At 45.2% G+C, this 15,984-nt stretch overlaps 1 protein-coding gene across 1 annotated transcript in view; it reads left to right on the plus strand.

The window, feature by feature from the left end:
* The first annotated feature begins 9,463 nt into the window (after positions 1-9,463).
* The window catches only part of LOC146360284 (uncharacterized), a 51,320-nt gene continuing 44,799 nt past the window's right edge, over positions 9,464-15,984 (plus strand). The window contains exons 1-2 of the mRNA XM_084823143.1: positions 9,464-9,570; positions 10,854-10,961. Coding sequence (XP_084679269.1) covers positions 10,885-10,961 — 77 coding nt within the window. The 5' untranslated portion in view covers positions 9,464-9,570; positions 10,854-10,884. The remainder of the gene's footprint in view (positions 9,571-10,853; positions 10,962-15,984) is intronic.

Consider the following 15,984-nt stretch of genomic DNA (forward strand, 5'->3'; position numbering starts at 1 on the left):
TCCTGTGTGAGTCTATCGAGTCATTTTAAGTCTGCAATAGAAACTTCTTCAAACAATAAAACCCTGGACATGTGGAGTGATTGTCCACAGGGATTTAATGTTTCATCTTTGTATGAAAAAGCCTCATAGACTTCCTCCCAGCTCCTTTTTAAATCACTTCTTTAATGTAGCCCTTAATAGAGAGGACTGTAGTAATCTAAGCACATTTTTAGAAGCATTTAATTTAGATTTAATATGGGAATTAAAAAACACATTTTTGTAAAGAATGGAGTACTTACTATGGTGTAAGGAGTACATGGGACAAATCTGCTGGAAACAAAACTGAGTGTCTTTCTTGTTTCTAAGAAATGCACTTGAGTGATTTACTTTTATAATTACGCTGGCAAATGACACCATGTTCAAAATTCAGATTGGATCTGAAGACTCTAGTTCTGGGACATGGAGTTAATTCAAGCATTGCTGCTAATCCACATCATTGCTAATAGCTAAAAATGTACGAATCAGCAAAACCCCATCTGACCAAAGTTCTCCGAATTCAGAGCTCATTCTGACGTGTGACATTGTGAACTTATGGGGTTTTTCTTCTTTTCACATGGAACTTTGTGCATATTTTCAAATGTATTTTTCCAAATGCATGCATCAGTTCTGCACATTTTTTGAAATGCATGCATTTTTTCCCATTGATCAAATCATGTTTATATATATTTTTTCAAATGTATGCATTGTTAAAAGCGTTTGTTGTTGTTGTCTTGTGAATCACATCATGAGCTCAGAAATGAACTGGAATTAGTTTCTCATATGTCCCTACTAATGTAATCATTCACATTTCAAGCTCCTGAACAGACAAAAGATTCTTCATTAATTGCCATAAAAAATGTGCAAGCTTGCAAGATCTCCAGGTCTCCTCATCAGACAAGAGGTTACAAAAAGCAGGTGGGGAAATGAGGAAATAAGAGCGCGGGGAGAAAAAGTGTTTTTAGACATTCAGATTGTGCTCTCCTAGGTGATGTAATGGTTTCAAGTGTCACTGGAACTGCCCCTAGGGCTGCTGTGAACAAGAAATAAACTAACAATAGTTCTTCCCCCATTTCTGAACATATAAAATCCAGCTGTTACTCAGAACTAGGGTCAGGATTTATCTCCCAGACAAAATGCAGAGTCCAAAACAATCTGCGGTTGAAGTCCATACATTACCAACCTTGCAATGTGATTTGCAGACCCTCCAACATGCATTTGACAGCATGTGTACATTTCAAAAACATGCATGAAAAAAATATATAGAAAGATGTTTTAATGGGTCAGAGAAGAAAGTAGGGATGGCATGAGCATCCGGTTGGGGCTCGAAGCCCGGCAAGAAGTTGCCGGTTCGGCCTGCTGGACACCAGTTTGCAGACCTGAGGCTGAGCTCTTGCCTGACTCACAGCGTGCTGAGTTGGGCAAGAGCTCGGGAGCCTGCTCCCTCAGCAAGGAGAGGGGGAGAAGGCAGCGTCTCTCCTCCTTCCCGCATCCTTGCTACAGCGGCAGTGGCAGGGGAGAGGCTGGTAGTTTTCCATAAGTTTTCCTGGCCTTACGGAAATTGACCAGCTTGTCGCTTGCTGCGGCAGCTGTAGTAGGTGGGGGCAGAGGGAAGGAGGAGGCACCTATCCTCTTCTCCCCCCTCGCCCCCACCTGTTGGATGCCAGGGTGAGAGGCTGGGGACTGGCCACCTAGGCCCTTTTCCCCCGCACCGGCCCTCGACAGCCGGCGTGAGGAGGAGGGGCAATGGTGGCATCCCAGTGCTCTCACCCCGGCCTCCTCTAGAGAAGGTCAGGGCGAGAGGCTGGGGGTGGCTGCCGAGGCCCTTTTTCCCCATGCCAACTGTCAAGGGCCGGCGCAGGGAAGAGGGTCAGCTCGCACAGCTCGCGGGCAGGCGGGGCGAGCAAGGAAGCTTGCCGTGCTGGCCTGGGCTGAGCAAACTGCAGGGAGCAGTTCATTGAGCTCCCCCTTCCCAGATGGAGATGGGCTCGTCTGTCACTAGAAGAAAGTGTGTGCAATTTTGCATACAGTTGGAAAAATATGCATGAATGTCCATGCCAGAAGATAATAAAGACTGCAAGTCGATACTGACAGAAGTGGGCAGGTTCCTTGATGGGTGGACAACAGTGTACCCTCACATTCCTGTGCCCCTCCTTTGGACTCTTAGGCCTTTCCACTGTGGCAGGCAGAGGAGTGCCTGTGCAATGCATGATCATTACTCACTGGTTCGTTCCCATTGGCAAGGCAATTCACTCAACACTGGAGAGGGCTGGTCAAACAGGAGAAAACAATGACCAAGCTGGAATTATTTATGATCTAGAATGAGTCAGCATTCCGATTTTGTCACCCGAGCTGAGCCCATACAGGGGCTGCCCACCGTTCTTAGCCAGGTTGCTTAGCAATCCCTTGTCATATGTACAAATAAAGGTTCCATAGAGCAAAGTCTTTACATCTGTACAGTACTGGGACATTTGATTGATTCCGTGGAGGGCCAAAACCTGAAATGACAGAGTGCTTTTGAAAATAATACTTAGCATATGTGAAGGTGGCAGGTTATTTTACTTTTAAGAACATGTTCACAGAGGAGACATTTTGGCATGTTTCCGCTGTTCTATGCATTTCATGGATGTGTGAATTCTCTCGCAAGGTGAATCTGTTCCTATAAAAACTAAGTAGCAGAACTAATAAATATAATCACATTTACAGCAAAATGAAAGATGTGGATTATTCTACAGGTCTTATTAGTAAGGCATTGTTAACTTTAACCAGTGGTAAAAACAAACTAAATTATGTTTAGTGGCACTAACTGCATGTAGGGCAGAGTTAACACATAATGGTAGGGCAATTTAAAGTGTCAGAAAGCAATGAGATTGAAAATGGAACCATACCTGCCCAGCACATAACTTTTAACACAGTGCTATATGCTGTAAAAGGACGTACCACATTTAAGGTTCACAAAGTATTGAATAAAATCACAGCATGAAAATGTACATTTTATTCCCCTATAGATCGATGGTGTGACCACACTTAGAATACTGTGCACAGTTCTGGTTACCACACCTTAAAAAGGATATTGTAGAGTTGGAAACAGTGCAGAAAAGGGCAACTAAAATGCTCAAGGGGCTAGAACATTTTCCCTATGAGGGAAGGTTACAACACACAATGTACAACAACCCAAAGAGTCAAAAGTATGCCAGTATTTCCACAACTTTAATGTCACTAATACACTAAAGTGTAAATATTGAGCAAAAAATGTATTTAAACCATGGGTACAATCCCCAGTTATTTAAAAAGTGCAACACAAAAATCAAAGTCTGTACAATACAATGTAATGTATGGCAAATTCTCATAGCTCCTAGCACAGGCTACATAGGAATAAAAAAGGTCAATATATAGGTAACAGACCTGGATACACTGAATCTAGAACATGCAGTGAGCACTGTTGATATTGCTACACCAAAAAAAAAATAAAAATGGATAGCTGGTCTGCATATTAAGAATTGTATAAGCAGCATCTGGATCCAATCTGCCACTGAGGAGGGCCACACAGGCCGAAACGCATTTGGTTTGGTTTTGAGATCATTGAATATTTTTGTTGTTGTTGTTGTTCAGTCGTTAAGTCATGTCCAACTCTTCATGACCCCATTGACCATAGCACACCAGGCCTTCTTGTCCTCCGCTCACTCCCGGAGTGTGCTCAAGTTCATATTCATTGCATTGGTGATGCTATCTAGCCATCTCATCCTCTGCTGTCCCCTTCTCCTTTTGCTTTCAGTCTTTCCCAGCATCAGGATCTTTTCCAGGGAGTTTTCTCTTCGCATTAGGTGGCCAAAATATTTCAGCTTCAGCTTCAGTATCTGTCCTTCCAATGAGCACTCAGGGTTGATTTTCTTTAGGATGGACTGATTTGACCTCCTTGCAGTCCAGGGGACTTGTAAGAGTCTTCTCCAGCACCACAGTTCGAAGGCATCAATTCTTCGGCGCTCAGCCTTCCTTATAGTCCAGCTCTCACAGCCATACATTGCTACTGGGAAAACCATAGCTTTTATTATACGAATCTTTGTCGGCAAAGTGACGTCTCTGCTTCTTACTATGCTGTCTAGGCTTGCCATAGCTTTCCTCCCAAGGAGCAAGTGTCTTTTAATTCCATGGCTACAGTCACTGTCTGCAGTAATCTTGGAGCCCAAGAAAATAAAATCTGTCACTGCTTCCATTTCTTCCCTTTCTATATGCGAGGAAGTGATGGGGCCAGATGCCATGATCTGAGTTTTTTTAATGTTGAGTTTCAAACCAGCTTTTGCACTCTCCACTTTCACCCTCAACAAGAGGCTCTTTAGATCCTCTTCGCTTTCTGCCATTAGGGTGGTATCGTCTGGGTATCTGAGGTTGTTGATAATTCTCCTGGCAATCTTAATTCCGACCTGTGATTCATCCAACCCAGCGTTTCTCATGATGTACTCTGCATATAAGTTAAATAAGCAGGGCGACAATATGCAGCCTTGTCGTACTCCTTTCCCAATTTTGAACCAATCGGTTGTTCCATGTCTGGTTCTTACTGTTGCTTCTTGACCCTCGTACAGGTTTCTCAGGAGACAGGTAAGGTGGTCTGGTACTCCCATCTCTTTCAGAATTTGCCATGGTTTGTTGTGATCCACACAATCAAAGGCTTTAGTGTAGTCAATGAAACAGAAATAGACATTTTTCTGGAATTCTCTTGCTTTCTCCATGATCCAGTGAATGTTGGCGATTTGAACTCTAGTTCCTCTGCCTCTTCGAAACCCAGCTTGTACTTCTGGTAGTTCTCGGTTCACATGCTGCTCAAGCCTAGTTTGTAGGATTTTGAGCATCACCTTGTTGGCATGTGAAATGAACGCAACTGTGCGGTAGTTCGAACACTCTTTGGCATTGCCCTTCTTTGGAATTGGAATGTGAACTGACCTTTTCCAGACTTGTGGCTGCTGTTGAGTGTTCCAAATTTGCTGGCATATTGAGTGCACTTTAACAGCATCATCTTTTAGGATTTTAAATAGCTCAGCTGGAATACTGTCATCTCCACTAGCTTTGTTGTTAGTAATGCTTCCTAAGGCCCACTTGATTTCACTCTCTAGGATGTCCGGCTCAAGTTCAGTGACCGCAGTGTCATGGCTATCAGGGGCATTCAGATCTTTCCTGTATAGTTCTTCTGTGTATTCTTTCCACCTCTTCTTAATCTCATCTGTTTCTGTTAGGTCCCTGCCTTCTTTGTCCTTTATCATGCCCGTCTTTGCACAAAACGTTCCCTTGAAATCTCCGATTTTCTTGAAGAGATCTCTAGTCTTTCCCATTCTATTGTTTTCCTCAATTTCTTTGCATTGTTCATTTAAGAAGGCCTTCTTGTCTCTCCTTGCTATTCTCTGGAACTCTGCATTCAGTTGGATATATCTTCCCCTTTCTCCCTTGCTTGTCACTTCCCTTCTTTCCTCAGCTATTTGTAAAGCCTCCTCAGACAGCCACTTTGCTTTCTTGCATTTCTTTTTCTTTGGAATGGATTGAGTTGCTGCCTCCTGAACAATGTTACGGACCTCTGTCCATAGTTCCTCAGGCACTCTGTCTATCAGGTCTAATCCCTGAAATCTATTCCTCACCTCCACTGTATATTCGTAAGGGATATGATTGAGGTCATACCTGAATGGTTTAGTGGTTTTCCCTACATTCTTCAATTTAAGCCGAAATTTTGCAAGAAGCAGCTCATCATCTGAGCCACAGTCAGCTCCAGGGCTTGTTTTTACTGACTGTATGGAGCTTCTCCATCTTTGGCTGCAAAAGACATAATCAATCTGATTTCGATATTGACCATCTGGTGATGTCCATATGTAGAGTTGCCTCTTGTGCTGTTGGAAAAGAGTGTTTGCTATGATCAGCGTGTTCTCTTGACAAAATTCTATTAGCCTTTGCCCTGCTTCATTTTGTACACCAAGGCCATGCTTGCCTGTTATCCCAGTGATTTCTTGACTTCCTACTTTAGCATTTCAATCCCCTATGATGAAGATGACATCTTTTTTTGGTGTTAGTTCTAGAAGGTGTTGTAGGTCTTCATAGAACTGATCAGCCTCAGCTTCTTCGGCATCAGTGACTGGGGCATAGACTTGAATTACTGTGATGTTGAATGGTTTGCCTTGGATTCGTACTGAGATCATTCTGTCGTTTTTGAGATTGTACCCCAGTCCTGCTTTTCCCACCCTTTTATTGGCTATGAGTGCTACTCCATTTCTTCTAAGGGATTCTTGCCCACAGTAGTAGATATGATGGTCACCTGAATTAAATTCACCCATGCTTGTCCATTTTAGTTCACTGGTTCCCAAGATGTTGATGTTCAATCTTGCCATCTCATGTTTGACCACCTCCAGCTTACCTTGATTCACTGATCTTACATTCCTAGATTTTAGGATCTAGGTTCCTAAACAATATTGTTCTTTACAGCATCGGATTTTCTTTTCACCACCAAATACATCCACAGCTGAGTGTCCTTTCGGCTTTGGCCCAGCCACTTCACTCTTTCTGGCGCTACTTGGAAATTCCCTCTACTCTTCCCCAGTAGTATTTTGGACACCTTCCGACCTGAGGGGCTCATCTTGCGGCATCATATCTATTAGCCTTGTGATACGTTCCATGAGGTTTTCTTGGCAAGAATACTGGAGTGGGTTGCCATTTCCTTCTCCAGTGGACCACATTTTGTCAGAACTCTCTGCCATGACCTGTCCGTCTTGGGTGGCCCTGCATGGCATAGCTTATGGCTTCACTGAGTTATGCAAGCCCCTTCGCCACAACAAGGCAGTGATCCATGAAGGGGAGAATATTTTTCCTGTTTACCAATTCCATGAGCATCCAGCAAGGAGTGATATGAAAACCCTATATGGTTCCGGCCCAGCCTATCTTAAGGAGCGCCTCCAGCAACACCAGACAGGCCGCTTAACAAGATCAGCCTCGGATGGCCTTCTCTCTGTCCCATCAGCCAGGACAGCTAGACTGGTGGGGACGAGGGAGAGGGCCTTCTCTGTGGTGGCCCCCACTCTGTGGAACTCCCATCGGTAGTACATGCCCTGGTCTCCTCTCATTTAGACTACTGTAATGCGCTCTACGTGGGGGTACCCTTGAAGACGGTTCGGAAACTGCAGCTGGTACAGAACTCGGCGGCTCGCCTGATTAAAGGCAGCTGCCGGCGAGATCACATCACTCCAGTGCTGAAGGAGTTGCACTGGTTACCAGTTGTTTTCCGGGCCAAATTCAAGGTGTTGGTTTTGACCTTTAAAACCCTATATGGTTCCGGCCCAGCCTATCTTAAGGAGCGCCTCCAGCAGCACCAGACAGGCCGCTTAACAAGATCAGCCTCGGATGGCCTTCTCTCTGTCCCATCAGCCAGGACAGCTAGACTGGTGGGGACGAGGGAGAGGGCCTTCTCTGTGGTGGCCCCCACTCTGTGGAACTCCCTCCCTAGGGAACTCCGTCACGCCCCCTCTTTAATGAGCTTCCGTCGTGCATTAAAAACGTGGTTGTTCAGGCAGGCATTTGGGGTGGGTTAGGGTATTTTTTTTAAAAAAAAATTATGGTAAAATTTTATTGTTTTAAATTGTTTATGGTGAGTTGTACATCGCCCAGAGTGGCTGGGTGACCAGTCAGATGGGCGATTAATAAATTTAATAAATAAATAAATAAATATGAACCACTATTCCATCACTTTCAGCTTATGGACTACATATTGACTATATATTGACCTTTTCATTCCTATGTAGCCTGAGCTGGGCTCTATGAGAATTTGTCATACGTTACATTATATTGTACGTATTTTGATTTTTGTGTTGTGCTTTTTAAATAATTGGGGATTTTACCCATAGTTTAGATAAATTTTGTGCTCAATATTTACAGTTTATTGTATTGGCGACATTGAATGTGGATAGGGAGACATTTTTCTCCATCTCTCATAATACTAGAACCCAGGGTCAACCCATGAAACTGATTGGTGGAAGATTCAGAACAGATGAAAGGAGGAACTTCTTCACACTTGAGGATGCTGGAGAGATTCAAGATGAGCTAAAAGCAGCTTAGATTTCTAAGAATCCAACCTGCTGAATCCGCTGCGGAGCAGCTCCATGTGGAGCCTGTGGACTTTTGGATTTTTTTTTTTAACTTTCCTAAAATGTATTCATATTTATTTTTAGGAAAATATACAACTTTCTGCTGAGACTGGTGGGAAAAAAGTTGAATGGAATGGGGGATGGTGTGCTAAATGATACGTACAAAGGTAAATTATGTGAATTTTGTTGCCAACCCTGTTACGGAATGATTTGCATATTTTTCCACATAACAAAAAAGCCCTGAATCTGCCTGTGGATGGACGACAGAATAAAAGGTGCCTGACAATCTGTAAAACACAAACAGAGTGGATTTTACACAATTCATACATCCCTATTCACACAGCTCATAGTTAAATTATGGAATTCACTACCACAAGACGTAGTGATGGCCAACAGTTTGGATGGCTTTAAAAGGGGGTTGGACAAATTCCTGAAGGAAAAGGCTATTGATGGCTACTAGTCGTGTTGGCTATATGTGACCTCCAGTACTAGAGGCCATGAGCCTATGTACACCAGTTGCTGGGGAACGTGGGTGGGAGGGTGCTGTTGCACTCAGGTCCTGCTTGTGGGTTTCCTGGTTGAAAGCTGGCTAGCCACTGTGTGAATAAAATGCTGGAGTCGATGGACCTTTGGTCTGATCCAGCACACAAAATTATTATGTTCTTATATGGGATAAATGTTTTGCAAGTGGACTTCTGCTTGTGCAACAGGAGTTCCCCTTGCTTTCCTTCCCTGTGCACCTACCCATATGCCCCCAAATTTGTTCTGGAGGGTCCCCCAAACCACCAGAGCAGTTTTGGGGGCATGTGGGAGGTTGGAGAGGGGAGGGGGTTTCCATTCTGCTTGTAGATGGCCACTGTTGGATGCAACCCTTTACTTTTAATAATAATGTTTAGCATGCAGTGTTCAAAGCACTTCCTATACCTTACAACCCTGTAAGATAGGTCAGCATTATTATCCCCATTTTGTGGATTGTGGGTGATCAAGGGACTGAAGCTGAGAGATACTAGATTGCCTAAGGCTACCTAGGGAGTTCATGGGCACAGCTGAGATTTGTAACTAGGGGTGCACGAAAGTCACTTACCTGGTCTCGCAGCTTTTTGCAGTGGGGGGGAGGCGCTTCTCTGCTCTCCCCATGAAGTTCAGGCCGGGGAGGAGGTGCCTCGCCTCGCCCAGACGCGAAATTAAAAGTAAAAAACAAACAAACACGCCCCCGTGATAGGCTACGTGACGATTAACGTAGCCTATCATGGCTAGATCTGCAACGTCAGCTGTGATAGGCTACGTAAATCGTCACATAGCCTATCACGGGGGCATTATTATTTTCTTTTATTGGAAAGGCGGCGGCAGCAGCCGGTCGAAAGACCAGCTGCCGCTCCCGCCCCGGACGAAGACCCGACGAACCACCAGCCGGACCCGCCGCCGGGAGGGACATTTGGGAAAGGTAAGTCCCGTCCCGGGGGGGGCGGGGGCAGGGGGGCGGATAATTTCTCCCCAAAACTTGTTCGGGGGGCCAAACACGTTGGCGCTCGGCCCCCCGAAGTTTCGGGGAGAAATTCTCCACCATCCCTGTTTGTAACTCGATTCACAAATTAGTAGTTCAGCTCATAGCCATGTTGCCACAAAAAAATGTGAGTGGTATCCTTTGTACTAGGGGTGGACGAAAGTCACTTACCTATCCTCGAAGGACGTTCACGGTGGGGGGAAGGCGCTTCACTGCTCCCCCCGCGAAGTTCCGGCCGGGGGGGGGAGGCTTCCTGCCTCGGCCTGGCCGAAATTCAGGCCAGGGGGGAGGCTTCCCGCCTCGGCCCAGCCGAAATTCAGGTCGGGGAGGAGGCTTCCCGCCTCGCCCGGCCACGAACGTGAAAGTTAAAAAAAAAAAACGCCCCCTGATAGGCTACGTGACAATTCACGTAGCCTATCACGGCTAGATCTGCAAAGTCAGCCATGATAGGCTACGTCAATCATCACGTAGCCTATCACGGGTGACTTTAAAAAAAAAAAAACGCGTACGCTAATGGCGGCCCCCATAGGGAGCCGCCATTCGCGTTCCTTATTTAGTCGCTGTAGTCTACGTAAATGTTTACGTAGACTACGGCGAAAATAAGGGCAATGCAAATAGCGTTGCCCTTATTTTCGCCGTAGTCTACGTAAACATTTATGTAGACTACAGCGACCAAATAAGGAACGGGAATGGCGGCTCCCTATGGGGGCCGCCATTATCCGTACACACTTTTTTTTTTTTTTAAAGTCACCCGTGATAGGCTACGTGACGATTGACGTAGCCTATCACGGCTGACTTTGCAAATCTAGCCGTGATAGGCTACGTGAATCGTCACGTAACCTATCAGGGGGCGTTTTTTTTTTTCTTTTATTGCAATGGCGGCGGCGGCGGCAGCTGGTCAAAAGACCGGCTGCCGCTGCCGCCCCGCTCGAACACCCGCCGAACCGCCGGCCGGACCCGCCGCCGGGAGGGACATTCGGCGAAGGTAAGTCCCGTCCCAGGGTGGGTGCGGGGGGCGGGGGGGTTCGGAGGATTTCTCCCCGAAACTTGTTCGGGGGGCCGAACACGTTGGCGCTCGGCCCCCCGAAGTTTCGGGGAGAAATTCTCCACCAACCCTACTTTGTACATAAATCAGGTATCACCATATTCCCAAGTTTTTCACAGTGAAAAGCAGGGCTGCTCCTCAAGGTTGTCGAGTGCTAAACACCCATGTTTGCCTCTAGCTCTCCATCTGCAGCCAGAGACCGCAGTTCAATGGAAGAGCACCTGCTTTTCCTGCAGAAGGCTCCAGCCCAGGTTCAATCCCTGGCATCTCCAGTTCAAAGGATCAGGTAGTTGATGGGGAAGACCTCTGCTTAAAACTCTGGGTATCCTCTTTCAGTCAGAATATACAATACTGAGCTAGGTGGACAAAGAGCCTGACCCAAGCTGGACCTCAGGGTCAAAGTCCAGGGCACCGTAGCACAGGAGATGGGGCGAGTGACCACTCAGAGAATGGCAGGTGGTGAGGACAGTGGCAAAGAGACCTGGCATCATCACCTTGGCCAGCATGGGTATGCTGGGGTTGATGCTGGTTGCTCCAGCATCCATCCCTCTTTCCTCTCCTCACCTCGCCTCGCCTCGCCTCGCCTCTACTCGCCTCGCCTTTCTTTTCTTTTAAATAAAGTTGGGGTGTTGATACAGATTGTCATTTTTTTGTAAAAAAGAAAAGAAAAGAATAATGTTGTTTTCTATAAGGAGGGATGTCCGTTGCCAGGAAATCCTGACCATTTGGGGCTCGCCGGATGTCCATGGCACCTCCAACTCACCTTGCATTTGTGAGCTGAGCCATGTGTTTCTTCCCGAAATCCAGGATCTTTTTTTTAATTGAAAAATGCATAAAAGTAAATCATGCAAATTACAGCCACAATTTGTGCAAATTATATAAATTGTGGCCAAGATTTGCACAAATTGATTTTACACAAATTTTTTAAAAAAACCCAAAATCCATGAACTGGTCCATCTCAATGCAGATCAGATCAGAACAGCTCATGGAAAAGTGAGCTGAAGTCCGGGGGTGGGGGGAAGCTCATGAAAGCTCAGTGAGCTTCACCCCTCCGGACAGATTCCTTTGACATTTTTAGATTTAAGTCACTTTAAACTGCAAAACTGCACATACTCAGGGTATTTCTTTGATCAGGGTTGGAAAACCTGGTGTGTGTTTTTTGCTCTAATATATCAGGAATGTAGAAGCGGTTGTAAAGCATGGAATAGTAGTTGGTGGTGGAGGGAGAGAAACATTGGCTGTGTGCTTTATGATCAAAATACACATGGCTTTATAAAGGGAGGTCCCAGAAGACCATAAAATCAGGGTCAAAAATTATCTAGCTGCACATCTGGTCTGACCTAGTATAAGCTTCCTGTGCTTCTAGGAGATCTGGATGTGATTCTATGGTCTATGTAGGGATGTACAAATTTTGTTTAATCCATTCCATCTGTTTTTCGTGGATTGTCAAGTTTTCATTTAATTGTCCACTCATTGAGTTTTCCAAACTTTTCCATTTGGAAAAACTACATTTAAAAAAGTAACTGGAATTTACATAAATTTCACTGCTGCAGAATCCATGGGTTGGATCCATAGAAATATGGAGTCATTTGAATCCATTTCAGATTTCTCCAACATTACTTAGTCCTAGGACTAAGGTTTTCAGTTGGTCTCAAAATTTAGGGATGTACGGACTGTGTAAAATCTGCTCCATCTGTGTTTTGCAGATTGTCAGGTGTCTTTCATTTCGTCATCCACCCACAGACGGATGTGAATATTTTTTTTTCATCATGCGGAAAAATGGAATTACTTAAGTATTTACTTAAGTATTTACATAATTTACCCCAGTACGTAACATTGACTGTATTATCCCCTATTCCATCCTATGTTTCCTCGGCAGAAACTTATGTATTTTTCTATGGATTTATATGTGTAAATTTTGGGAAAGTAAAAAAATCATCCGAAAGTCCACGGACTCTGCAGGGCCTAAGGGGGTCACTCTGCAGCACATTCTGCAGGTTGGATTCTTAGAAATCCGAGCTCATTGTAATCTGTCTCAAATTTCTCCAGCATCCCTACCTCAAATGCCTTTGGAACATATTGGATGTGGAGGGATCACTAACAACAATAATAGCAATGAAGGCTTCAGTCATTAGATGCTGAGTAGCTACCAAAGTCAACAATTCTTTGACTTCTTATGTTAAGAAAGGGCCAGATGGCACCTGTTATAGCCCCTGCCATCCTGTCTCCACTGGAGGAATCATCCTCAAAAGAAGAGCTGAAACCTTTAGAGCCAGATATCCTCAGGGAACAAGTCACCTCAGGGGACCTTGGCACTCCCTAAGATGATCCTGGGACTTCAGGGGGTGAAGCCTTCACATCTGTCTCCTTGAGAGGAATGCTGAGTCACCATCTAGCCCCTGAGAATCCTGACACCTTATGATTCAGGCTAGGATGGTGGTCAGGCAAAGGAGTGCCTATTTGCTGAAGAAGACTCCTCAGGAGCAAAGGACTCCTCATGACTATGGCCCTTCTCATGAGGAGGACTTCTTACACAAACCTCTAATGTGATGCAACTGAGTCCAGGGTGGGGCTCTGGAAGTTCCTTCATATAGGCTTCCAGTTGGAAATTACAAGTTGCTGGAAATAATGTCTTACTGCCAGGTCCAGTGCCTTGAACCCTTGCTTCGTGACTCCTGCTTGACTCGGCTTCTTAGAACACTCCTTCTTGCTTGGTAATAGTGTGTTTCACCATTGCCTGTTTACTGACTGCTGTTGCCTTCAACTGCTCTCATGCTGGATGGATACTTCTGTGCTTGACCCTGTACCTGTTTACTGAATTGCCATTGGACTCACCCCTTAATTTGCCCTAGTACTAAGTCTGATCCAGCCACAGCAGGACAGCGCCATTGTCCCCATATGGTGCAGCATACTATTCGCAGTGGACACTGGGATGCTATGGCCTTGATGACCTTTAAGCCCTGATCACATTCTTCCTTCTCCCTTTAGTCTGACCTGGTGTAACATAAGTAGGGGCTCCCCCATTAAGAAATAATCAGGAATTACAATTTCTTTCCTAAATTGTAACTCCATGATGGTGTTTACAAAATCTATCTACAGCAGCTTGTGTTATGACTTTCCTGTCATAACAGTTGGGATCTGATTGAATCTTGTTTTTCCTGCTGCATATCATCAGCCTTCCTAATTTCCTTTCTGAAAATTATGGGCAAGAATAATATTAACCTGGGAGCATTAACATTCAGCCGACTACAGCTTTACATAATGCTGATCATCCTCCTTTGGAATGGGATTTTCAGTGGGGGCAGCAGAGTTCAGCACTGGCCTAATTCTGCTACCACTGCAGTCAAGATCAGTTTGAAAAAAAATATGATAGCTGTATTCCTTTCGGGGAACCCCTTTAGAGAAAGATCAGATAGCCTTTTAAGTTTCAATATGAGACTTGCTGGTTCAGTGCTTCCCTGATTTGCGGAAGTATGGGTAAATTTACCCATTAAGAACATAAGAGAAGCATTGCTGACTGTGCCTGAAGTAGGGATTCCTCAGAAATTTGACCTTTGTGAATTCGGATATGAACAGACTTAACGCTCACTGCTACAGACTTAATGCTCATCACCTCACTGCCTAGACTAAAGTGCAGATGGGAGCACTGGATTTTTCACTTCCTGAATTTTCCTGAGTTCTCGGGACTTGGCTCAAAACCGGTATCAAAATATCTTTAGAAATGCATGTTTTGTAAATATATTTAAATAATGCTGTCATGGACAACACCCTATTCTGTGAGTGGAGGGGAAAACAGTCAAAATAGTGTGCCCACACTCCTTTTTGCACTTTCCTTCCTATGACCTTTTCCGCTGCCACCAGGTGGAAACCTTTATTACTCCGGGTGCCTCCATCAGACCAGCCTCAAACTCCTTAGGTCTCAGGTAGTGTGGGTTGACTATTAGACATGGGGTGGTACCCCCAAAGAAAAACAAATTAGAAACAAATTAGCAAGCAGTGGAGCTGTTGCAGAATTGGTGTAATATGGGTGAACACCTACTAACATTCTAGCAGCTGCATTCTGGACCAGCTGCCATTTCTCAAGACTCTCCTTCCTTCCTTCCTTCCTTCCTTCCTTCCTTCCGTGGTATTTCTATGCCTCCTTTCTGAGACCAACTGAGGTGGTAAGCAAAAACCACCAGAAGATAGAACAATCAAATAATGAAATCAAAGCATAGTAAAATACAAAAAGTAACCTTTTAAAAAACAATACAACAATTTAAAAAGCCCAGTTAAAAAGATGTGTCTTGACTAAGGATGGCCTGGCTCACCCCCGTGCACAGCTGCCCATCTGCCGAACTGCTGCCAGCTGTTCTCCACGTGAGCCACTGCATGGGCCTTGAGTGCCTGGTGGCCACCTGTCCCCTCAACAAGCTGCCATTTTTAGCAAAATGGCAGCCCTTTATGGCTGCCATTTCCATAACATTACATTTACAGGAAAACCCAAGCCACCATTTTTTCACAAAATGGCAGCTTGCTGAGAGAATGTGTGGCTGCCGGGCGCTTGCAGACCACACAGTGGCTCAGCCAGCAGGTCTGGTAAGCATGGCAGCTTGGCAAGCTGGGTCCAGCAGGCTGAGTGGGGCATAGTCTGTCAGATTCCACCCCCTCTTGGACTCCCACAACATCCCTAGTGACCCCCTCCCTAAATACAGAGAGACCAGGGACCAGATGCAACTCCAAAGGGAGTGCTTCCCAGAATTTGGGAGCAAGACAGGCCTCTGCAAGTGAGGCATCTTCAAAAGGGCCTCTCCTACTGATCTTAGTAACTGAGCAGGTTCATACTGAGGGATTCCCCAGATAGCTGGCTCCTAAGCCATTTAGGATGCGATCCTATACATGTTTACAAAAAAAAACCCTCTTATCTCCCAGCATGCCCTAGCCAGCCATGGCTGGAGCATGCTGGGAGCTGTAGGACTTCTTTCTGCCTAAACGTGTATAGGATTGCACCCTTTAAAACCAACACCTTGAATTGGACCCAGAAACAATTGGCAACCAGTGGTGATCTTCCAGTACTGAGGTGACGCAATCATGATTCTGTGCACCGGTTAACAGACTAGCTGCCACATTTTGCACCAATTGAAGCTTCTGGATGCTCTTCAAGGGTAGCTCCATGTAGAGCACATTGCAATAGTCTAACCATGAAGTAACCAAGCCATGGATAATTGTTGCCAGATCAGACCAACTCAGGAATGGTTGCAGCTGGAGCACTAAATGCAGTTGTGCAAATGTGCTCGTCACCACCTCTGTCATCTGAAGTTTCGGGGGCA

This window comes from Heloderma suspectum, chromosome 1 (genome assembly GCF_057233095.1).
Source record: "Heloderma suspectum isolate Gila_16-S chromosome 1, 16-S_ref, whole genome shotgun sequence".
Classification (NCBI taxonomy): domain Eukaryota; kingdom Metazoa; phylum Chordata; class Lepidosauria; order Squamata; family Helodermatidae; genus Heloderma; species Heloderma suspectum.